At 38.7% G+C, this 26,220-nt stretch overlaps 4 protein-coding genes across 4 annotated transcripts; 1 reads left to right on the top strand and 3 right to left on the bottom strand.

The window, feature by feature from the left end:
• Window positions 1-3,492: 3,492 nt before the first annotated feature.
• On the top strand, window positions 3,493-6,832 carry or6at1 (odorant receptor, family 6, subfamily AT, member 1). Its single transcript, XM_061056289.1, has 4 exons — window positions 3,493-3,658; window positions 4,835-5,025; window positions 5,125-5,787; window positions 5,957-6,832. The coding sequence occupies exons 1-4, from the start codon at window positions 3,493-3,495 to the stop codon at window positions 6,119-6,121; spliced, it is 1,185 nt and encodes a 394-aa protein (XP_060912272.1). The 3' UTR covers window positions 6,122-6,832.
• Window positions 6,833-7,040: 208 nt separating this feature from the next.
• On the bottom strand, window positions 7,041-8,423 carry LOC132988344 (olfactory receptor 8G17-like). The gene has a single exon (XM_061055687.1). The coding sequence runs from the start codon at window positions 8,407-8,409 to the stop codon at window positions 7,435-7,437; it is 975 nt and encodes a 324-aa protein (XP_060911670.1). The 5' UTR covers window positions 8,410-8,423; the 3' UTR covers window positions 7,041-7,434.
• Window positions 8,424-11,429: 3,006 nt separating this feature from the next.
• On the bottom strand, window positions 11,430-12,359 carry LOC132988715 (olfactory receptor 52N2-like). The gene has a single exon (XM_061056288.1). It carries the CDS (start codon window positions 12,357-12,359, stop codon window positions 11,430-11,432), a length of 930 nt encoding a protein of 309 aa, XP_060912271.1.
• A 4,525-nt stretch (window positions 12,360-16,884) lies between these two features.
• LOC132988714 (olfactory receptor 8I2-like) lies at window positions 16,885-17,847 on the bottom strand. The gene is made up of 2 exons (XM_061056287.1): window positions 17,511-17,847; window positions 16,885-17,381 (listed from the first exon to the last, which is right to left on the bottom strand). Exons 1-2 carry the CDS (start codon window positions 17,818-17,820, stop codon window positions 16,885-16,887), a joined length of 807 nt encoding a protein of 268 aa, XP_060912270.1. The 5' UTR covers window positions 17,821-17,847.
• Window positions 17,848-26,220: the final 8,373 nt, after the last annotated feature.

Below are 26,220 nucleotides of genomic sequence, written 5' to 3'. Positions count from 1 at the left end.
TTGAATTATTTGTACCATCTGTACAATTAAAATATTTTAATGTGGAGAATATGATGTAACTTTGTGTAATTAATGTTAATTAGTCTCACTATAATTTCATCAAATAGATCAGTTGAGTCTGAAATGTCAGAATGAACTAGACGAGGCGCAGTCCGATCCGCACATTCAGGTAAGACGATCAGATTTTTGCAAATACTTAAAAAGCCATACTCAGATATTTTCAATTTCTAAAGGCTTAATTTGAAAAAGAAGGTATTTAAAGGTTTTAAATCATTAATATGATTTTACTTATACAATGTTCACTGTCCGTCTTAGTGTTTAGAGTAATTCACCTACAAATCTATATTTCACAGTATAAACATTTTACCTTTGTGTGTTTATAGATTCATATTTGACATCAGCATACCTTCCCGTTCCTGTATCTGCTGATAGAGATGGAACTTTTGCCGTTTTATATTTCTTCTGAAAGCCTCAAAGGTCTGTGAGTGTTCCACTACTTTCACATCAGTATTGGTGAGCTTTTGAATTTGAAATTTGAGGATGTACAAATTTAATCTTTGCTGTGAGAAAGTCACGACCTGAAGTGAATATCTTTCAAAATGATGACACTTTATTCGACTGGGCTACATGTGACTTTTTAATACCGTTGTTAATTACTTCTATTTGAATGAATGAATGCACACAGAATGATTCACAGATATATTTTGGGATTGATATATAAATGAAACTCTTCACAAATGATTTCTGTCAAAAGGCAGGGAGACATCTGATTAGCTAGAGATGATTCCCCATTGAGAAAAAGATCTATTTTGTTGAACAAGCCATGGTGGAGTAGTCTCTAAAATATGAACACAAATGAAGAAGAGTTCCACAAACCAGATACTCTTTGTAAATGCATGTTAAACTATTTGTATATAAATCTCACAACATACAAATGTGTTTTTGATGGAAATTGCGAACACATTTAAATGTATATATTTTTTTTATATCCATTACAGTAATTATTCGATGTGCATCAGAAATGAATTTTCAAATCTTAATGATCTATGTGTGGTGTTTTTTGAGCATTGAAAAAAACATTTTTGAACAGTCATTTATATCTATTTAAGTTTGTGAATCCCTCTGTGTGCATTTATTCATTGTGAGACTGCTCCAGCTCTATAGCATTGCTGCTAAACTAACTTCCAGTTTACTTCAAATGCAATTACAAAAAATGCTTCTTTTACAACAGTTAACTTTAAAAGAAAATGTAATGTTTTTTTTTTTATCAAAACAGTATAACTAGTTTGCTTGCTGTTCAAACAGTTACATACTTTTTTTGTTTGTTTTATTATTCAATAAAATCTTCATTTATTTCAATCCTGAAATGTTTTTACGCCAATGTAATTTGCACAACTGGTCATATGTTTAAATACTAAAGGCTTGAAATGCATTAATATGTTTTGCTTGTTGAATTTACAGGACAATTATTTTGAAGTGTATTTTTCCTACACACATGTATTATTTTACTAGTAAACTCCTAAACCGGGTGAATCTGGGGAGTACGACCGGGCCCGATGATTAGTACAGCTGACGGTACTAATACAAAATGTGACAGAATTTATAACATTTTAGTTTCTTTTGTCACACTTGTACTTTTGCACTAATAGGTCAGCTAATGATGAGTTCATACCTATCAGCAGTTTTGAGAATTAGAGAACTTCACGTGATCGAACTAGTAGTATGATTAGGTTTTAGGGTAGTTTCCTTACATTTCAACTCAGAGGATTTGTTCAACTTTGCAGTGATTTAAAGCTGTTAAAAGACTTTAGACTTTTGTAGATCCATTCCCACAGTTCACAAATTTGTGTGCACAGTTTGCAAATCAATGGGCACTGTTTATAATTTGCACCCACATGTTGGATTTGCAATTCAAAAACTGCACAAAGATTAGAAGTCGGGCACAACTTTGTAAACCAAAAGAAAGGATTCGCAAACTATTTTTTAAATATTGTTCTTGCCTGAGCCTTTGGGAGCTGAGAACCATGCAGGAGACATTTTTTTGTTAGCTAATGTGCAAAATTAGTGATCTTACAATTTTAAATAAACTAGTATACCGGTACATCACATTTATATATTTTTTGTTTATTTCTGTTTATTAACAGATGTTAAGAAACAATTTCCCTTAGACCTGAGTCTCCCACAGTGTTAACTGTCAGCATCCACCCATTAAACGAATGCTGTAAGTCTGTGGGGATTGATTATACACTTTAAAACTGGCTCTGCATGCTTTGGTGTTGTGGTTGCCTGCTGACATCAGTCTGATTAGCTGTGCCTGTTTGTGTAGCTCAGAGGTGGAAGCTCAATATATTTTTATTCCGGCTGACACAAGTTGCATATTACTCTCCACCTGTTTACTGAGCCATCTGGGAGTTTTTTTTTTAAAAGTTAAATGAGCCATTCAAACGTGTATTGATGTCGTTAATTCCCACTGCAGCAGCCTAATTATGGTGTGCCAAAAGGGACAAAATAGCAAGTGATAAACACTATTTAAAAAATGAAGGTGTAATCTTTGGACCTTGATCGCATCATGATAAATGTGTGATTAAGGTCTGCACTGTTGCACGGATCAAAAACAGTATTTTAAAATCTTTTTCTTTCTTTTCATTTATTCATAAAATTGCTGCGTGCCAGAGAGAGCGAGAGGGAGCGGGGGAGAGAGAGAGAGTGCAGGCGCGCGCTCTGGAGGCTCGTTGCAAACAGCGCCGCTTTATTATAAGTCTCTGCGTTCAACATGGCAAAACTGCCTTTTTTTAAAAAAAATCCCTCTCGACTCCTGCGGAGTGTTAAGACAACAAAAGAGAGCAGAATCACATCAGCTTCAGAGCAAGAGAGAGAGTGATAGAGGGAGGGGGAGAGATAAGGTCCGCTGTCCGTGCATCAAAACTGAAGGTTCTCCTGGCTCCGTTTTAAAAATGTTAATGTACAACGGATTGTGTGCTGAACTCCAATAAATAACAAATATTCTGTTAATGTAGGCCTACATTAACAGAATATCTGTTAATATCTGTTAATGTAGACCTACATTAACAGATATTCTGTTAATGTAGGTCTACATTAACAGATATTCTGTTAATACAGACATTATTAATATATTAATAACAGATATTCTGTTAATGTAAGTCTACAGCTGCTTGCTGTTGTTTCAGGACTGAACTATAATGGAATATCGAGTGGAACTTTTCAAAACGCGAGGCTTACTCCTGTCGTTGTTTATGTCTTAGTTGTTTCTTGCAAAAACTAGATTAATTTAGAGGAAAAACACATTTGATATTAATTAGAGCTGTCGATAATAACGCGATAATAACGAGTTAATGCAAATTCCCCTTAGCGCCACTAATGTATTTGACGTGCGATTAACGCGCGCACGTTCTATGTATGACCTTCGGCCCGCCCCTTAGTATGGGACATCAGGAATCGATGCAGCAGTAACATAGTGGATGACAAGAAGAAATGAATAAAGAGTCTGTTTTAAATGGCAAGTTCAGCTTCAAAGCCGAGCCCACTATTGGCATGGAGGACTGTCCCCAGCAGTGGTGGTCCAAACATGAAGGGGCACACAGCGAGATGGCCTGCCTAGCACGCATGTACTTGGCAACCCCTGCCACATCCGTACCGTGTGAAAGGTTATTTTCACTGTCTGGGCATGTTGTTCAGAAGAAGCGAGCTGCCCTGTCATCCCAAAATGTAAACAGGCTTGTCTGTTTGAGCAACTGGCTCAGTGCAAAGAAATAGAAGTAATGGGGACAACCCATGTACTGTATGTTGTAGTTCCTTTCTTTTATCTTGTTTTGCATTTGTAGTGTTTCTATGTTCCTTTTGTCAGGAAAAAAAATAGAAGGAAGTAGACTGGGTTGCTCAACCTCGGCTAGAAGAGCCAAGAGGTAGAAGTTTAGCCTAACTGTTTAATCCAAAGAAATTTAAGTATAAGCTTTAGCCTAAATGCACTATATAGGCTGAGTCATCATTTTGTATTACACTCCCAACTGTAACATGCACACTTTATTTGTTTTAATTTATTTTTGATCTCACTTAGTAGAAGGAGATGTTTTCTGAGCCGTTATTTCCCCCCATGTGAGGTTAGACACAATTACATTGTGTGAGATAATTTTCTTTAAGTGCGAAGGGTCCAGGGAATGAAATTTGAGAAATGGAAAATTTGACTGATCAAAGTACTTGTTGTACAATGTGTGTCTGTTTGTGTTGAGCTGCTTAAAAAACAGGATGTTTAGTTAACCTGGTGTTAAGTTGGACACTACATTGTGTTAGTATTACTAAGTAATGTTACATTCAGGTCAAAATGCCAGCATATCTTTTGAGCATGCAGTACCTTTAAGGTTATTGTGGACAGTATTTGTCATTGTTTTGGATTGTTGCAATGAAAAGAAACACATTTGTCCACTCCTATGTTGATAATAGTATTAAAAACTTGAAAAATATCCCTTTTAAGGTACGTTTAGAACAGATAAAAAAATGTGTGATTAATTTGCGATTAATCACGTGTTAACTATGGACAATCATGCGATTAAATATTTTAATCGATTGACAGCCCTAATATTAATACAACCCAATAGATACAAGACAAATAAGATAAGAGTATGACAAATAAAATAAAAAAAATGGCATTTTATGCTGAAGGGTTTTTTTTTATATTGTGAAGATTTCTTTCCGTACCACCACAGGGAGTCCACGTACCATAGTTTGAGAACCACTGTGTTAGACATTAACCTCTAAAACTCTCTGATGTCATGTGTGTGACTAAATACTCATCCCTCCTCGTGTCTTACTATCTCAGGTTCACACCTGCCGTTGTCAGCGACCAATCACAGATCCAGCTCTGTAAACAACACCTGGGAAACTGATGGCGTCACTTTCTTTATCATCCAGGGCCTCACCAACCTCGGGGAAAAGAAGATTATCCTTTTTGTCATTCTGCTGCTGGGTTACATCATTATCCTTGCTGGAAACTGCATGATCATCTTTGTGGTACAAAATAAAGCAGTTCATCGAATTCTGACCATTGTATCATGTCAAAGATCAAATATTAAGTATTGTAACCACAACTGGCTATTTTATCTCTTTTAGGCATTGACTGATCCGAAGCTCACCTCTCCCATGTATTTCTTCCTCTCCAACCTTTCCTTTGTGGATATCGTCTACACGACCACCACCATCCCCAACATGCTGTCCGGCTTCCTGACACACATGAAAACCATTTCGATCCCCGGCTGCTTCCTTCAGATGTATTTCTTTATCCACTTAGCCGTTACAGGACGCGCCATCCTGACTGTCATGGCGTACGACCGCTACGTGGCGATCTGCAACCCCCTGCGCTACACTGCTGTCATGACTCGACACGTCAGGCTGCTCCTCGTGGCAGGGGCCTGGGGTTTCGGCGCATTCTGCACCATTCTGCCGTGCTCCATGGCCTGGCATCGCTCTTACTGCGGCCTGAACGTGGTGAGACACAGCTGGTGTGACCCGTCCTCTGTAAGACTGCTGGCGTGTGGCGACACCTCTGTGGACAACATCGTGTCCATTTCCTTCAGCTTAGTGGCCCTACTGTCCACCGGAGTCCTCATCCTCACCTCCTACATCCTGATTGGTGTCAACATATCAAAGATGGGTGTCAGTCAGAGGCTGAAGGCCTTCGCAACGTGTGCCGCACACCTGACCGTGGTTTCCATCTCCTATGGCTCGGCATCGTTTGTTTACATCTCGTACCGAGTGGGAAACTTTTCGCCCGAGGTAAGTGACTCATCATCTAGCTTTGATTTATACCTGTGCCTTTGTTTTTACGACTTCTCACAAGGACAATTGAGCACAAACTCTGTGGTCTGTCAGGTGGAATGCAATGATAGCCATGAATCATTTTTACTTCTACTAAAGCATTGTGGTTTTTGTCGTGGTGTTTTAGGTTCGTATCATTGTGTCTGTGCTGTACGCCGCTCTGACTCCTTTTCTGAACCCAATCATCTACAGTCTGAGGAACAGGGAGCTCAGAGAGTCCATCTGGAGGACTCTGAGCAGACTCAGATCTACAGCTGTGTTACCGAGGAAAGATGTCAACTCACAGTCCTGACCGGGAAGTAAAACCTGCAGCTTGGTTAACTGGACAACTACGAACTACGCGGGGAAAGAAACGGAACTCCTAACTTTTCTTATGTCCATTCTTGATTAAAAAAACAAACAAAGAATTTTTATATTTTATATTTCAAGTAGCGGCTTTGAATAGTTAATTGCATATATCAAATGTTTTTTAAGCTGTGTATACCCAACCCAACTTTATTAAAGTTGAATTCAAGTGAAGGAGCTGCCTGAAGCATCACAAATTAACCAAGACAAAAAAGATCAATAACATATCCATATAGCAAGATTCCACAAGGGATTGCTCAGAAAATATCTGATGATAATAATAATTTGTCCACATGTAACCAGATCATTTCAGTTCAGTATCCAATTTTAATGTATTTGAATGAAGTAAAAGCTTACAGTATATTATGAAAAAGAAGTCAGGTACATAATGAAAGAGCTTTTATTAGTCCAGTAGGATAGTTAATACTTAAAACAAGTCATTGTATTAAATATAAAAACACATATTGTTCTACAACCACAAATTGCAATGTATGAAAAAATGACCATGACATTTTGTGCCTGCTAAACCTGTGCAATTGATTTTTTTAAAACAAGGTCTAATTTACAAAACACACTCACTCAAAGGGTTAAATGCTCCACTAAAATGGGAAAATGGTCTCTTTTTATAAAACTGCAGGTCTGCTGAAACTCTTAGCTCTTTTAAGATTTTAAAGTTTAACTCTGCACTGTAACTGTTAAATCTTTTTATATTTTTACTTTATTTGTTTCAGTTAATTTCATTTGAATTATTTTTATTTGAACATATGTTCAGATTTAATAATTTCAGTGATTTTAAAATTTTCTATTTTAATGTTTCTTTTCTTTCCTCTGTCATGATGCTTTTGATGTCTTGTGTGAAACACTTTGTATTGCCTTGTTGTTGAAATGTGCTATATAAATAAACTTGCCTTGCCTTGAATAACACTTTGCATTATATTCTCTGTGAATTAGACCTTGAGACTGAGCAGATAGCAGTAGCAAATGAGATGTGTCTTTAGAGCCATTAGCGACCACTATCGATCCTTAGAGAATCAGGCTATGAAGGTAGTTTCAGTCGTATAATGTCATTATATGTAAATGTTTTTTCAACATTTATTTCACGAGCTTTAAAACTGCAGATTCAGTGATCTGGCACTTCTACCGACCAAAAATAATGAACTCAAAGTCAACTTAAAGCTTTGGTTACAAAACATGTATCATATTATTAAAACCTGCACAGAAGTTAATGGCATTGACTAAATAAAACTTTTTTTTAAAGAGTTATTTATGATAACTTTGTACGTGCATGTTAGATTTAGCGTCTGTGACTTTATTCTTATGAAACAAGCCGTTGATCTTGTGTCTGAGCTCTTTGCACTGCAGCCCATAGATGAGCGGGTTGAGGGCGGGGGGGATCACGTGGAACAAGACCGACGACACTTTCCCGCTGTCTGCCCACTCAGGGCGGCGGTGCATGATCATGGGGGTGAAAGAGGCCACCAACATGATGATGTAAACAGCCAGGTGTGTGGTGCAGGTTCGCAGCGCCCGGCTGTTCAGCACCTTGTTCTTACTGCTCAAACACACCATGGCGATCCTCAGGTAGGTCAGCGCGATGCTGCCGATGGAGGAGCCCAGGATGACCACGGCGCTGCCCAGGCCGTAGATGTGATTGATTAGGAGATTCTGACAGGAGAGTTTGAACAAAGAGGCGTTATCACAAAACGGGTTTATTATGATCCTTCTGCAACGAGTCAGACGGATTGTAAGACCTATGAGGATGGCGACCAAAATGAACGCCACCAGCCAGGCCCCCACTGACAGCTTCAACACCATCCTGTTGGTCATGATGGTGGCGTATCGCAGGGGGTTGCAGATGGCCACATAACGATCAAAAGCCATGATCATGAGCACCGCGTGAGACGTGCCGGCATGAAAGTGAGAAGAAAAAGCCTGAACCACACAGTCCATGTAGTAGATGTAGCGGTCTGTGATCGGAGAGAAAATATTACTGAGCAGGCGAGGAATAATGGTTGTGGCCCCATACACATCGTTAATACTCATGTTACAGAAGAGCAGATACATGGGCTCATGGAGGCTCCTCTCCATGGAGATCAGGACCACAAGGCCAATGTTGGACACCATGATGAAGATGTAGATGAGGAGGAGGAGAATAAACGCAGGAACAGAGGCCTTTGGGCTGACCTTTAACCCCTCGATGAAGATGATATCTGCATTGAAAGTTTTGTTTTCCATATTTCCGAGGGAGGGACCCTGAAGGGGAACATAAACAAAGAATTCAACTCTGTGTTTAGTTCTCTAAATCAAAAACAGGAAAAGGGACTGGTGTGCGCACATCCAAGCAAACTGCAAACATGTGCAGGACAAAGTTGCTCATTGGGAGCTGAACAGTGTGCAGAACTTTCTCTTTCAATAAAATAGGCACAGACAGTTCTGTTAGATTTGTTAGTGTCTGAAAACATCACAGAAATAATCTCTACAGAGAAAGACCTTTATGTTTAAGAGTAATATACCACAAACTGCTGTTAACTGGACTTTACAAAGGGATCAGACTCCATTTATTAAAAAACACATTATATTCTGTAGAACATGGGAGATTCTTGTTTCCCTCCCTCAATCTATTCCTTTTTTGCTTTCATCTCTCATCTCCTCAGAGTTTAACAGTCACAAAACTGAGGAAAAACACAGCACTGCAATATAGTAGCTTTGATTCCCTGACTGTTGACATAAACTTGTTTGCAGCTCACCTTCAGATCCACTACAAGGTGAATTCTACACAATCAGGGAGTATTTTACAAGATTTTATGTCAGGCAGCTGTAATATGATGCTTCAATGAAAAGAGAATATTCTGCATTAAGAACAAACCAGTCACACTTCATGTTTTTCACATTTGATTAATAAGTCATGCTGCAGACACTCAGTACACGACACAATCCATCACTTAATAAAATTTAGTTGTTTTCTATTTTCATTAATAATTCTTGTTTACATGAGTAAATATTTTCCAAATTTATGAGAAATGCAACTGTATTTTACACACTGCTGTTTTATCTCTGCAGCAAACAGTCTAATCAGGTCTAATTTTTCTGATTAGCAGATTATAGTTAAGTCTGTCAATCACTGGAAGCATTTTTACTGTTGTCTGTCTTACAAACATTTCAGAAACATTCAACACTCACTGTACAAAAGAAGACATCATGGTTGTGTGTTTGTGTCTGTTTTACCTCCGATGAGTTGAACCTCCTCTAGTCAGCTCAGACGCTGACTGACTGACACCTTTAATAAATTGTCTGATAGCAACTATTGCTCCAGGTGATGGTGTCCTGGAAACTGTTGCTGACAACTTGGCCAGAATATCACCAGGTGTGGTGTCAATATTTGTTTGTCTCTGCTCACTGTAGTTTTTTCTTTCTCCTGTTTTTAATTCATTTATTTGTCGTTAGCTTCAAACTGATTCGACTGATTCCTGAAATAAATAAAAAACATTCCTAGTTTTAATCCAGCATTCCTGTATTGAATGTCAGTTTATCTGCCATTATCTGTCAAATATATTTCAATTATGCATTATCTGAGTATTTCTACATCAAAATTACATATTTTCTGATGTTGTATTACTCATCCTGAACTCATGGGTGTTCGACCGATTACCAAGCTTTTTTAAAGATAACTATCCAATCAAATCCTCCCCAAATTCTTCAATCCAAAATACTGAAATACTTTATGAAGCAATTAGGATGTGGCTACCTTGGAGTTAAGGCCCCATGGGAACCCAAATCCACAAAAAAGCTTCTAACTATGTTATTTATGAGTGGAGTCTGTATTTTTTGTTTTATTTTGAAATTGTGCATTCCTGTTTTTGTTCCTGTCTGGAGTGATCTTAAAGGTATAATATGTAGAATTTGGTTGCTAATGTTTACATTAAAATATGTGGATGAATTAAAAATTGACTAAACCCATGTTATATATATTTTATTGTTGAGTACTTGCATTATGTCAAATATTTCCAACAGTTATCAAAGCTAGAGAAATCTGTAATTTTATAGTTGTAATGGGACGTGTCTTCTCGGCAGCCACCATGATGAGCCGCCAGACACGAAATGTTGATCGTTGCCAAGGAAACAGCGGCTGTTACGTCAAAAAGACCGCTGCATAAGCTAGCGGGAGCTGCTACTGAAAGCTACCGTACTGTTGCTGTATGTGCTGATTTTACATACTGTGCGTTTAACATTCCCAGCAAATCAAGCAAGAAGAAAATGAACATTGACATTCATGTCTTCCGTTGTACGCCTCTCCCCCAACTCGTCTCCTCTAGTGCGCTCCTCTCCATAGCGCGCTCGTCTCCTCCCTCTACATTCCCTGGCTGCGACGTTGTGGGACTGCTTGGATCGGGAGACCTCACCACTGCTTGTACCCCATCTTTGATCCCTCTTAGTGTGGGCATTTATGGCCATTGTCAGACCAGACACTGGTGTGCACTACAACGGCCAGAGTGTCAGACAGGCACAATGTTAACAGCCCTGCTGTTAACTATTTTACAAGTTAGCAGAATCACCTTAAAGTCTGCTCTAACCAGACAAGGGAGCCCATGGAGAGAGGGCTAGCATTGGAGTAATATGCTCATATTTACATGCCCCTTTCAGAACTGCAGCTGCTGCATTCTGAACCATCTGCAGACATTGAAAAGGTGAGCCAGACAAGAGGAAATTACAATAATCTAACCTAGATGACACAAAGGCATGTACAGTATAAAGAACTTAACGTCTTTAAACGACAGGATCAATCTCGCCTCTGCAATGTTTCCGGGACGAAAAAAGGTTTCTCTAGTAGCCTCACCTGTAAACCAAGTGATATATAATACTTGTGGCATGAATAAGTGCTGCTCAATTATCCTCAAACATCCATTACCTAAAGTTTATCGAGACATATCAGAACAAAAAAAAACACCTAACATTTAACATATAATAAAGCATGCAATAATAATAAAGCATAAAGCATGCATTCAGTCTTCCTCAGTGTCATGTTTTTGTTGTCAGAACAGTCCAAAAGGTCTCAGCCATTTGATCCCATCATGCACTTGTTTTGCACAGTATGATTACAGATCATTCTGTGCTATCCAATCATATAAAATGTGTGTTGAACATTCGTCAGTCTACAACTTTATGCACAAAATGAAGGGTTTTTAATACACAGAAAGACTAAATTTTTCACTAACATGCCTGCACATTCAGGGGGTGTTTTGCAATTTGGCCTCTGTTCAATTCTTCCTGTTAAATGAAGTCATAATTTTTTGCCTAACTGCTTTGATTTGTAGTCCATAGATAACAGTGTTCATTGAAGGAGGAACCACATGGAACAAGATGGATGCCAGCTTTCTCTCTTCTGATAAGTGAGGAAAACGATGGAGGATGATGATGATGTTTCCAGATAACAAAAGGATGATGTACACTGTCAGGTGTGTGGTGCAGGTCTGCAGAGCTTTGCTGTTCAGTGTCTTGTTCTTACTGCTCAAACACACCATGGCAATCCTCAGATAAGTGACTATTACACTGCCCAGGGAGCACGCCATTGTGACACTGGCGGTGCCCAGGCCGTAGATGTGGTTGATGAGAACATTTTCACAGGACAGCTTGAACAAGGAGGCGTTATCACAGAACGGGTTGTATACCGAATTCCTGCAGCGAGACAAGCGGGCACTGAGGCCTATGACAGTTACAACTAAAAGAAAAACTACGCCCCAGGCTGACACAGACAGCTTCACCACCATGCTGGTGGTCATGATGGTGGCGTACCGCAGGGGGCTGCAGATTGCTACGTAGCGATCTAAGGCCATGATAGTGATTACTGTGTGAGCGACACCTGCATGAAAGTGAGCACAGAAGGCCTGAATGACGCATTCATTATAACTGATGTACCGCCTCGACACTGGAGTAAAGACATGAGTCAGGATGGGAGGAATAATGGTTGTGGCCCCAAACACATCGTTAATACTCATGTTACAGAGGAGCAGATACATGGGCTCATGCAGGCTCCTCTCCATGAAGATCAGTGCGACCAGACAGATGTTGGTCACCATGATGGAGATGTAGATGAGGAGGAGGAGGATGAAGGCAGGAACAGAGAACGATGGGCTAACCTTTAATCCCTCCAGCTGTAGAATTTCCATATTAAGAGTGATGTTGTCCATGCTGCAGGGGGAGGATCCTGAAAGATAAATCAATCACAAAACTTGTGAATCAAAATAAGTTGTATTCTTAAATGAAGTGAACGAAAAAACTAAAACATTTATTTCTTATTAAAATATATATAGGCAAAAAGGTCTGTCTAATAAAATAAATGAAGATTGAACACTTAACCTTCATGTTTAATTTTGCATTCCTCTCACCTGGGTTGATTTCTACCATGCAGCTTTTAAATGGTAATGGTCAATGGACTTGAGCTTATCTAACGCTTTTATAGTCTTCTGTCTACTCAAAGCACTTTTCACACCGCAGGTCAACATTACACATTCACCCCACATACACACTGATGGCAGAGGCTGCTATGTAAAGTGTCAGTCAGTATGAGCTAAAAGTCTTGGCCACTTCGTACATGTGGCTGCAGGAGATGGGGATCGAACAGTTATAACAGCTTTAATATCAGCATTTTCAAGAGGCATCTTATTAAATCATTAACCTGAAGTTTGTTTACAATGGAAGCAGCTCTTTCCCTCATCGATAGGAGTGACTTATAATGTTTTCAATGGAAGAATAGATGATGTAAAAATATTTTGCCCAACAGTCACAGCATTTCAATACCTCAACAACCTGTACATTCATTGTTTTATTATGTTTTGTTAATTTTTGCATTATTTTTGTATCAATACCCAACTTTTCATTTAGGAATAAAGCTGCTATTCAAAAAGTCACTGTGGTTCATTCATATCATAATGAAATATTAAAAGATAGAAAGTTTAAATATTTAATCAGGAAGATCGAAGATCTTGTAGATCGAAACATTGCCCTGTCTAAAACTCCCATTTGAAGCTGAACAGTGTGGAGACCTTTCTCTGCTTTCTGCAGTTTGTACATTACTTGTCCTGCACCTGTATGCATTTCGCCTGGATAAGGAAATAAAATAGAAAGGAAATAAACAACAGATTGTTTAATTATGGATTCTTCTCCAATTTTTATGCCAATAACAGCTAATCAAAATAAACATGTCACAGTTGTGTTTTCTTTTTCAACACAACATAAATGATGCAATACATTCAGTGTTCTCTAAACAGTGGAAACCAGCAGTGTTTACCTGGATAAGTGTGTGTGTTAGGTTAACCTCCATTGACGGGATCCTCCTCCATACAGGCCAGAGGTAGACTGGCAGACTTTTATATAATCAGAGTGAGCAGCTTCTGATTTACAAAACAGTGACAGCCATGACCAATTAGGTATACTTTAAAGTTCTTATCTCAAATACTTCCTTGTTATATATTTATTTTAATATCTTTCTCATGTTAAATAGGTGAACACAGTGGTCATTTTTCTGACGGCAGCCCCTACATTTGCAGTATCCCTTAGTAATTTAAACTAGGTGTTGGGTCAACATTCCTGTGAAAAATCAAAAGGGAAGGATGTACAGTTTCTAAAACCTGTTTTTTATCGTTGCTTGTAAAAACAGACAAAAGATCGATAGCTACCGAAAGCAAATCCTCAAAAACAAGTCGCAATCCAAAGAGATTACACAAATACCCAGTTTAAACTGCTTCACAGTGATGGAAGGCCATGACACATTTTTAAAGCTGGGCACATGTTCCAATTCACTTAGCAGATGCTTTTATCCAAAGTGACATACATCAGAGAGTAAGTACAACACTAAGCCATTCATACATTCATGGGGGATGTATGGGGGAGCAATGCAGGGTTAAGTGTCTTGCCCAAGGACGCATCAGACATGCTGCTCAGCTGGGGATTGAACCCTTGACCTTCTGGTTGAGAGGCGACGACTCTACCAATTGAGCCACAGCCGCCTGACATTCATAAAAACACATCCATACTATACAAAACACTTGTGTCCCTTAACCTGTTTATTGGTAATTATCAGCATTCATTTTTTTATGTGAACTTTTATGTGGGTCAGCTGTCGCTCAGTGGAAGAGTCAGCATACACAACAGAAGGTTGGGGGTTCGATCCCCATTTCTTTCATACACATGTTCGTTGTGTCCTCGGGCAAGCCACAGTTTGCTCTAGCTGCTTTGTCAGCAGTGTGTGAATGTGTATCAATGGGATTAGCTAATACTGTTGACCACTTTAGATAGCGGCCTCTGCCATCAGTGTTTGAATGGGTATGAATGAGTAAGTGTGACCTGCGGTGTAAAAGTGCTTTGAGTAGTCAGAAGACTAAAAGCTCAAATTACCATTAAATGTTTAATTTGAAAAATGATTATCAAAAATTCCAGAAAATTTGGTGTCAGTTAGCATCCAAAACCTGCTCTTGCATGGTAAGATAGATTGCGGACAACTGAGCAAGAGCATAGCGCTTCCTGTACTTAGAGAGCTTATTGAATAACAAGCAAAAATGACTGTCTCTTCCCTAGGAACTGTAAAGGGCCTTTCAGATAGGACGCGGTGGGCACTGTGCGCCGCTGTCAAGCCTGTCATTGTCTACTGCGTTGCGCCGCGCGAGAGTGTATCTCCTCGCCGCCCAGTTGAGCACAGGTTGCAAAAATTTCTACTTGAGCGCAGCGCTCCCTGACGTCACCTTCATGCGTCCAATAGCAGGGTAGCTTTTTCTTGCCACCGTAACTTTGGTAACTGTTGCTTGATGGATTAATGTATGTTTTTTGTAGACAATAGAACCATGAGTACAAAGGTCTTTTACCAAGTTTCATGATATAACATTTGTTGTGAATTGGCGATTTACAATTAAGATTGAATGATTGATGATTGATACACTATGGAGGCCTTCACCAAAAGTAGTTTTTCCATCTTTTCCACCAACAATGGATAATCAAAGATTGATTCATACTTCTTGAATTGAATTTCCCAATTGTTCTATATATTATTTACAACTAAGAATCATCTGTAATTAAAAGCCAAACAGTCAATTCATTGTTTGGAGAGTAGTTTATTATATACCTTCTTCTTTATTATATGGACATATTTCAACAAACATTCATAAAAACACATCCATACTATACAAAATACTTGTGGCATTAAGAGCCTCATTGTATCATCATTCATTCACTTGTTTTTTTCAGAGTTGCCACATTACTCCTGGAACATTGTTATATCGTTTCATACCTGATGTTAAGTTGAATAAAATGCTAAACTAATTTCTGACATTCATACTATACCGTATGGCACTGTATTAAAGAGCCCATATTATGCCTTTTTGGGGTTTGTATATTTAATCTATGTACCTACTTTTGTACGTTCACAATAGCTAAAGTCCGAAAAAAGTGTCTGTTTTCATGTACTGCTCCTCCTTGCTCCCTCTACGCTCTGAGTCCGTCAGCTACGCTCTGCTGTGCCCCCACTGTTAGACCCCACATGGGCCAAGTCTGCTCTGATTGGTCTGCCGATCCGCTCTGTCGTTATCGGTTAGTTGCTCAGCACGCGTCTCGGAAATGTCAACATGAGCTGCTGGGCTTGCCACAACGAGCCAATGGACTTAGATCAGTGATCTCACACTGACAAAGACGCTGCACTGACACATTTTTTTAGAGGGGGGCTAGAACTGAGCGTTACATGCAGCTAATGCTACAGCTAACAGGAGGACGTAGGAGAAGCCGCGTTTCCGCGGACTTTGAATTTTTGCACATAGATGTGCCTAAACATTCACAGGACACTTGGAAACACACTAAAGAGCATATAAAACCAGAAAAGCATAATAAGGGACCTTTAAGTAACTATTTAAGGTATTAAATGCAACATTTTATGGCAGATATCAAAGATATCCTCACTAAATGTATGGTTGAGTAATGACTTTCTAAAAACAGAGTGAATTCAAACTCCCTTTGGGTTTGTTGTTTTGAGCTATGTGTTCACATAGATGGGATGGTGCTTCCTTCAACTTGTTTATGTTTCAATCGGTGTCTCAAACATGTTTCATACTTTTTTTTTTTCTGTGAACCCCTCCCTGTCCAACTGCTAGCCCACTTAGGGACACTGTTTGTAGGGGCACAATTGCAGAGTATTGCCAGAAGTATACAATTGCAGGAGAACCATCTTCATTTCAGTACATAATAAAAGCTTTGTTTGCCAAGAATCTACTTTGCTGCGTTTCAGAATGGAGATCAGTCCTGCAAACAGCTGCACACGGTCAGAACACTGAGGGAGGGTAGGGGCGCGGTGTGCTCAGGGAGTTTGATTTTTGTTTGAGAGACCTGTGTTAAAGTGTGACACCTACTAGATAGAAAGCTGCATACATTTTAAGCTTTCCCATAGCATATTTTATTGTTTACATTTGGTAGGGTATGGTAATTTCCCCCCTGACACGGTCTTTTTGTTCCTTTTAAATTACTTTAAAAGAAAAAAATCCTGTACTACTCTTGCTAAGTATCACCGATTTGTGTACACACTTGACAAAGGTTCAGAGGTACCAAAAAGTTGTGATTTTTCTAATAAATTGGTGATACTTAGCAAGAGTAGTGTGCAGGATTTTTTATTTTCAAGTAATAGATTGTCACCCTACACAGCTACCTTATGAGATAGTTAGATGTGCAAACACCTCCTTAAAAAACGTTGTTCCTTTTAAATAAAATCATCATTTTTTGTCTTACAGCTTTGATTTGCAGTCCGTAGATAACAGCGTTCATGGAAGGAGGAACCACATGGAACATGATGGAGGCAAACTTCCTCTCATCTGATAAATTAGGGAAACGGTGGAGGGTGCTGATGATACCACCTGAAAAAAGCAGGATGAGGAACACAGCTAAATGGGAAACACAAGTCTGCAGAGCTTTACTGATCTGAGCCTTGTTCTTACTTCTTAAACATACCATGGCGATTCTCAGGTAGGTGAAAGTTATACTGCAGAGTGAGGAGCCCAGAATTACGACGGCCATCCCGAGGCCGTAGATGTTGTTAATGAGAAGATTCTGGCAAGACAATTTGAACAGAGAAGGGTTGTCACAGAATGGATTCATAATAGTCTGTCGGCAGATTGTGAGACGGAAGGTGAGACCCAGAAGGATTGTGACAAAGATGAGTGCTGCCACCCAAGCCCCAACTGACAGTTTGACCACCATCCTGTTGGTCATAATGGTGACATAGCGCAACGGATTGCAGATTGCAACATAACGATCATAAGCCATGACCATGAGCACTGAGTAAGAGGCGCCTGCATGAAAATGAGTACAGAAGGCCTGAATGGCACAGCTTATATAAGGAATGTACCTCTGTGACATTGGAGTGAAAACATCACTCAGTATGCGAGGAATAATGGTTGTGGCCCCAAACACATCGTTTATACTCATGTTACAGAGGAGCAGATACATGGGCTCATGGAGGCTCCTCTCCATGGAGATCAGGACCACCAGACCAATGTTGGACACCATGATGAAGATGTAGATGAGGAGGAGGAGGATGAAGGCAGGAACAGAGGACGATGGGCTAACCTTTAATCCCTCCATCAGTAAAATGTTTGCATTGAAAGTAAAGTTCTCCATGCTGCAGCGAGCCAGGAGAGGCAGTCAGATTAAGATAAAAATTAAAAAGTTGATAAAATTCAAGCTAAAAATACAAGTAAATAATTATACAAATATAACTTTATATCTTGCCTTTTACAGAGATAAACAATGCAGACCTCACACTGAAATTAAACCACATTGTTGTATCTTCATTTAAATTGCTTTTTCAAACTAAATTTAACATATTAGATCATGGCATACGATGCATAATATAACTATGTGCTTTTATTGCTTTTAAAATGATTTATTCAGGACCGTTTAAGAAACAAATCACTGCCAGAATGCAAACTTAACATTAACTTAATCTGCTGTCGAGAGAGATAAAACATGTAGGTTACTTTCACATCAACACAACATTTCAAGATAACACCATTTTTTCTATGTAGGCTACTAGCATTATATAGAAAATAAAAACAATTAAAAACATTAAAGTGATTTAATCTCTATTATCTTTAAAAGACAAATATTAATACTGTTTGTAATGTATGACTGCTAAACTGAAACTATAGTATTATTACAAATAACCTGTTTCAGGGAAAGTAAACATAATGTACTTTAAACACTTTATAGCTCAAAGGTCAATTCAGTCTAAAGTTATGACTAATTTCCAGAATTGCCCATTAATGTACTGCCCAACATTAAATAAATGTCTGTGTAAATGTATACAACTCTTGAACGTTGTTAGCGAACAGGAGGACACTTGAATCTGTAAGTAAATGCATTTTTCATGTTGGGTATTTTTGTATATAGAATATATAAATAGAAAAAAGCAGCTCTGAAAATATTCTATATTTCATTTGAGCAAGGTTAATTTTCTTCAAACCCTAATAATTGCAGTAAGACAACTTTAGTCAAAAAACTTTTCTAAATTACCACTTTTTTCACTCTTATAATCATTGCATATTTTACAAAAAAAAATGCTAGATTACAATTTTTGGATGTGAAGTTTTACATTTTGCTAATATATATTTCAACATATCAGATGAACTAGATTCAATACTTGTTTAACAGTGGGAAAAAACATAGTTAACCTGCATGCTTCTGTGTGAGTCAAATTTACCTCAGTTGACATGAATCTCCTCCAGACAAACCAAAGATGGACTTGAAGACATTTTTATAAGGTGATTGGGCAACCCCTCGTTCACGAGGCAGTAACGTTCCATGCCACTTTGGTACCTTACTTCACTCGTGGCCCTGAGGGGTGGATCTCTTCATGGCTAAATTACAACTGAGGCTAGTCAATATTTCAGCCCAATGCAGAACAGTGCTCAAAGATTTGTCGATGAAATAACACCTGTGTCATGATGACAACCATTATGGGCTGACTGATTCTGGTCTCCATGTCCTCAAGTAATTCCTAACACAGGTCATTTCTTCATGTATCATAACTTACCTAAACTAAATAACTTACCAAAATAAATATATCAAAAACAACTAAGTAATATATCCCCTTTCGCTCTATGTCTTTAATTTGTTTCAGATCAACATTGACTAAAGGAGCAATATGAAACTCTGAAATGTAGCATTTAAAATTGGTACTGCTCTCCAATTTCAAAACATTCAGGAGAGCTGTCTCCCCTCTGTCGATGTGTACGCGGATTGCCATTTTTAAAAAGCATCTTCAGTATTTGTGCTAGTTTTACAACGTTTTTGGCTGTGGAACTTATCAGAAAAATACCAATACCATTTCCATCGCTGCAACACATGCTAGTTTGCCGTCATAACTCTCTGACCAAAACAAATACAGACCATACCAGACTGGAATCGAAACTTCAAAACGTCGCTGTTATTAGAGGATGAGGAAGAGGAGGACACTTCATAGATGATCTCCTCCGCTCTCAGATTGTCAACATAAACAGAGAATGCTGTTGATGCCTTTTAAAACTTATAAATGGATGGCGCTTTTGAGGTCTTACCTTTAAGGCGTGAGCCATGTAAGTTCTTACATCAAGTCCCTCAAGTTTTTGAACTAAACTCCTCAAAAAAAGTTTGGAAACGTTATTTCACTTGTTTCATGTGCTGAAACAGTAGCAGTCAACCGTTAAGAATTGATTTTGCTAAGACTTTAAAAGTTATCTATCTTAATATTAAGAGCCTTGTCCCAAATGTTGATCTCCTCAGGACATGGTTTACTCTCCAAAAACATCATATTATTACTTTCTCAGAAACTTGTTGACATGATAAGATTAGCAAAGAAGAATGTCCCCGAACAGGCACGAGCCTGCTTGTTAAGAACATGTAGGATTTATCAACACAGATTTCCTACAAATGTGCCCTCCTTCCGCATGTTTAATAAATACATATTTTTTTTCACTCATGCACATTCTAAATTTCATTTGTAAGATAGAATTTAGAACACTTTCTATGCGCTGTTGATAAATGAGGACCCTCGTGAGCAGGTAATCAGGAGATGGTACACACCTGGGCCTGGTGTGCCACTACCTTAAACCCGAGCAGCAGTCAGTCTTTGGGAGACCCTCAGAGAGACTCTTATGACCACACATCTTTTGATTCTTTGTCTTTGGTTTTACAGCACATCACCCATACAGCATATTTTCACACACAAACACCTTACACAACTTAATTTAAAGATTCTTCAAATCAACACATTTTTGCAAGTTTGATTAATTTCCTTGTGAATAAATTGCTTTATTATTAAATATGTAATATTTATTTCTATAAATATGTCTGTGTGTCTCCCAACTTTGTCGCTGTCTCTGACCTGGGCTGTGACACTTCTTTTATTCTGTGGTCACTAGCTTAATTGATAAACATAAACATTCTCATGATTGGGAGACCTACAGATATTTGAGGAGCTTATGTTAGACTAAAACAAGGAACGCAAAGATGACTAGCTGAGAGAAGTGGAAGACAGGAAAATGGTAGGCACTGTCTTACTAGACTTAACAGCAGCATTCGACATAATAGATCACAAGTTATTGCTCTAAAAGATGCAATGTTATGGCTTTGTTGACTCTGTATTACGATGGATTAAGAGTTATTTAACTAATAGGGTACAAAAGGTCTACTTTAATGGGAGCTGTCTGGGTCTATTAATGTACTCTATTTTTACAAATGACTTGCCACTTGTTTTAAATAGGGCTAAGATAGCTATGTTTGTAGATGATGCAACAACATGTTCACATCTAGCAAGTTAAACCTAGAATGAAACACAACTGAAATCAGTGGTTAAATGGATAGTAAATAATAAATTAGTTCTGAATATCACTAAAACAAAATGTATGGTTCTGGGCCCATGTCATTCTCTGTACAAAGAACCTGTATTGAAGCTTTGCATAAATGATGTACATAAGTGAAGGAAACCAAGCTCCTGGGCATCATCTCGGACAGTAAATTGTCATGAAACAGAAACAAATAGACCATACAGTTGCCAAGATGGGCTATTGTAAATTATTGTCTTTTATTACAAGATGTGCAACGTTTTTAACAGCAGACTCAATGAGACAGGTGATCAGTGCATTAATACTCTCTAATCTTGATAACTTCCCAGCAGTTTTGTCCAGTCTTACAGCGGATAAAATTACAGAAGGTACAAAACAGGGCAGCATGAATTGCACTCCATTGTAAACACAATATGTTGTTGTAATGCATAGCTGTTTGTCTTGGTTTTTGTTAAAAACAGACTACGATACTCACTTTTGACATTAATCAGAAACATTATTGTAACAAAGATTCCAATTGTTTTGTTTAAAAATTTAACTTTCTGTTAAGCAACTCATAACTACTCAACCAGGCATGCAAAAAACTCAAATAAAAGAACAGTTATGTTTCGAGCAATGCAGCAATGGAACTCACTTCCAAGATACATAACCCAAGAAAACAATAAAAATAGATTCAAATTGTTAGTATCTTTTGACTGAGTATTCTCATCTATAACCCTCCAATAAGATAAACATTTTTATTTGATTAATTTTCCTTTTGTAATTGTTTGATTGTTGTATTTACGTATTTATTTATTTATTTATTTATTTATTTATATGTGTGTGTATATTTAGGTAGATGTATTTTGTAGGTACATGTATACATTTTTACATGTATTCTTTAATTCATCAGTAGATTGTGTACAGAGGTGTAGATTGTGTACAACAGGTTCAAATGTCACTGCCATGAATTGAACAATAGTATTACCATTATTTGCTAGAAGCTGTCCTCACCCTGTCATTGTGTTCATGTTTTGTCATGTCTGTTTGTACTGTAATGTTATGTGTTAGGATGAAAGCTGTATATTGAATGATGTTTATGTTAATGAGTGTTATGTTGGTTTTACGTTGTAAGATGACACTGTCACACTGTATTGGTTGTTCTGGACCCCAGGAATAATAGCAATGCTGCAGCTAATGGATCCTAATAAACTAAACTAAACAACTAACAACTAAATTTACCCCAATGCGGGATCAATAAAGTTGTATCTTATCTTAAACTTAACTAAACTCAAAGCTAATTACCATGAAGAATTTTTTTCTCAGAACTTCCATATCTCTCGACAATTTTGGAATCAATCGAACAATGTTCTAAATAAAACTAACAAAGACCCTGTAAACCAAATACAAGTGAAAATTACATTATTTCTGATCCTTTACTCATTTCCAATGCTTTTAAAGAGAACTTTTATTTTATCATTCCCTGCATACTAAGTCTTATGTTATGACTGATTCGTGTAACGTTCAAAAGGCACACTTTTGTGATGTGAAGGCCAGTCACTATGCAAGTAGCTCTCAGAGCAGAGTCTGAGAGAACTTATTTCAGTCATTAAGTATGACAATATTGTCAAATATCTTCTATCATAAAATATGAAACATTATCAATATATGAACCGGATGTTTTGCTCCTGCTGATTCTCATTAAGTTTATATTCCCTCTGGCCTACCTTATTACATGTGTTGACACTGTCACATTTGCTGTCACTTTAATGTTGCCTGAGATAATAATGAACCAGAAAGCTGTATGAAGTTACCTTCAAACTAGCACACATTTCTCTCATCATCTTTACCTATGGCTACCAAACGGTAAATGTGATCAGACAGGATGTTTAACAGAAAGGCTGGCTTGCTAGCCAGACTTCGAATCTTTCCACAGTGTTTTCACAGAAAAATAACATTATGTAAATTAGCTACACATTGCGACTCATTGAATCAGGTTACATGCTTCTTGCGGTCGGTGCAGTGATATTGCGCAATCGCGGTCGGCGCGAGAATGGTCCGCAGGCGCGGAGGGTCTGAGCGCCCAGCAGCGCACCTCTGAGATTTTTGTAACAACGCGGACGGGTTCGTGCCGTGGCGTTGCAATGATCGGCTGCAGGGCCTGGAAGTACTTTCATCAGGCCGTGTTGAGCAATCAGACCGCTCTGACCGCAATCAGAAACGGCTTAATGTTCGCGGGACCGTCCTCACCGGCCGCAAGAAGCATGACAGCTCACGACACAGATTTACCCCATCTACCACAACAAGTCTTCCAAAATTCACCAATGATCTGTTTTCCTTTGATGCTGGCCAACTCAAAGATGCTGTCTTTATTGATCTCTCCAAAGCTTATGATATAGTCGATCACTACCTCTTCCTCAACAAGCTCCATCATATTGGTTTAGATCAAAAAGCTATTCTCTGGTTCAATGCTTATCTCCATTATAGACCTTAGTGTTGATGTTAGGAGTTCTCCAGTTATACAATTATTGATAAGGGTATTCCCCAAAGCTCCACCTTTGGACCACTTATTTTTTCCATTTTCATAAACAATCTCCCGTAAATATGTTCTGATTGTCATGTTCATGTCTGTGCTGATGACACTGGCTAACTCTGATTTATCACAAATCCATAATTCTTTACAGTCTGATTTTAACCTTGTCCAAAACTGGTTTTATAATAACAAGCTCATATTGAATAAGAAAACATCCTGCTGCATGTAATTTAGTTCAAGACACAATCTCCCCTTAACAGTCAGTCAGTGAGTTCAATATTTTGGACTCTTGATCGAACCTGATCGAACCTGATCTCCCTTTCAAGCCCCATATTCAGTGAATTGTTTTTACATTTCAAGTAAGAAAAATAATCATCTCTCAATTGACATACCCATCCTTGATTATGCCTCTTTTGTTTACCAGAACACCTCAGACACTTACCTCAAGCACCACAACTCTGTTGATAACTCTCTTTGTAGATTTGTTTTAAGGTGTCCATATAGGACTTACCAATGCTTCATGAATCCCTAAATTGGCTTCACCCTGTATTTAGAAGGCATTTCCACGTTTATTATTATTATTTTTTTAAATATGTTCATTTTAATTGTCCATCGTATCTCCAACTCTTTTTGGTTCTATATACATCCTCATATCCACTCAGACACATTAATCATCCCTGTTTCATTGTCCGCACAATCAATGAAGAAGTTAGTCACAGTTCATTAATGTTATGACTCGGCACAAAGGTTAAGGACCCAAAACCAGACACAGAGGAACAATTTAACAGTAATTTAATTGTGAAACAACTAGTAATTGTGCAAAAAGGGGCGACGGGGAGTGAGTCCAGGGATCCCTGGTGCCAAGTGGTGAGGTGAATGAGCGCGGTGAGGATCCAGGGGAACAAAGCGTAGTTGTAGGTGAAGCTCCTCCATGTGGTGCACTGTGAGTGTGGCTCGGTTTAGCCGAGCGAGTCCAAATCCTCATAGAGAGTGAACCGGCAGACCGGTGAGTGAGCAGGCAGGCAGGCAAGCGATCAGGCAACACGGCTGATATCTGAGGCAGAGTGACACAGAGGTTAGCATACAAGCTAAAACACAAAAGCACAAGTTCACAATGAACTATAGATTATAAATAAGCCAACAACAGGCGATTTACTACAGTGAAACATGTTATACTCAGGCGACGAGAGGTGGAGAGACCAGGGCAGCAATACTGCCAGATGACGAGGGGGAAATTGCCTGCACCTGGGCTGCCTACAGAGAAAACCACACTCACGTGCAATCATGACACACAGGGGAGGATAAAGAGAGGGTTGAGACAAACAGAGGGAAACTAACAACATACAAGAGGAAGTGAGGGGCTGCTATGGGTTTAACCATGAACATTTAGATTGAAATCCATCCCTTCCTTCCACTGCTTCAGTTCACATTTATTTTTAATTTCTTAATACAACCTGTTCAACAGGTCTTTATAACTTTCAGTTTGCATGTACTACAAATAACCCAAAGACAAAGTGATCTATTGTTGTTCTTTAGACTGTTGTACTCTATTTCTTAACCATGTCTTTTTCATCAACTGAGAGCTTGGGCCGGGGTGGGAAAGGTTGTGAGCTTCCTGTGTTACACATTGCAGTCAAGTGTCACAGGGGCATAAACATAGGCGTATAATTGCGAATGGACCGTATGGACGTGTCCATACCAATCTCAAATGATGGCTGAGTTGTCCACACCAATATTAAGTGTTAGAGCCATTTGTGTGTTCAGTATGTATGTGTGCTCTGTGGTAGTTCCTTGTGGTCACAGTAGGGGGCACATTCACTTTGGTGTTGGGAAGGTTACAAGTAGAGAAGAGTTAATCACGGAGGTGAGCAGCCCACCGTGAGAGGCACACAGTTTTTGACCGCTGTTGGAAAATGTATTGTGAATGGAACATTTATCCTGGCTTTGTTTTACATTCAAGTTATAGTGGAATAAGTGTATGTAGACAACCAGAATATGTATTGTAAACGAACGATTCAGATAAACCCGTTTGAGTGTGACAGCACGGAGCTGATTGAATTATTGCCACGAAACACGGAAACAACGCGTCAATTAAGTACGGTAGGCTATCAGCCCCTCAGTGGCTCAAACTCTTGAAAAGCAAGATCAAGCCACTACATTAAGGTTGAAGGAAAAAAAAGGCGCCTCATGCGGCACACAAAGGGTTAAATCCTTTTTCCACTTCTGCACCGCCTCTCAAAGATCGTTTTGAAAAGGGCAAAACATGCCAAACTTCTTTTGGCAGTAGAGGTAATTGAGGTCCTTGAATGTCTGAACAAGTCCCTGCAGAAACAGACTGAAACTATCGCAGGCATGAAGAGTGCGATTGATTGTGTAAGATCCACTGTACAGGGTAAGAGGAGTGAAACAAGCTTCCACATGATTTTTGATAAGGCAGTGGAAATGGTTGAATCCCTTGGGATTGAACCAATTCAGGTTCCCTACCAAAGGCCTCCTCCAAACCGCTATACTGGAGGGGCAAGCCAGCATATTCCAAAAACGCCAGAGGAATACTACAGGGCAGAATACTACAGAATGCTAGATTGTGTAGATGTCCAGTTTGAGGCAAGATTTAACCAGCCTGATCTGAGAATCTTACAGGAACTTGAGGATGTGCTGGTCACTGGGGAAGTCAGTGAAATTGTT

This window comes from Labrus mixtus, chromosome 14 (assembly GCF_963584025.1).
Source record: "Labrus mixtus chromosome 14, fLabMix1.1, whole genome shotgun sequence".
Lineage (NCBI taxonomy): Eukaryota > Metazoa > Chordata > Actinopteri > Labriformes > Labridae > Labrus > Labrus mixtus.
The sequence above is the reverse complement of the archived record's forward strand: the minus strand, read 5'-3'. Positions and strand labels throughout refer to the sequence as shown.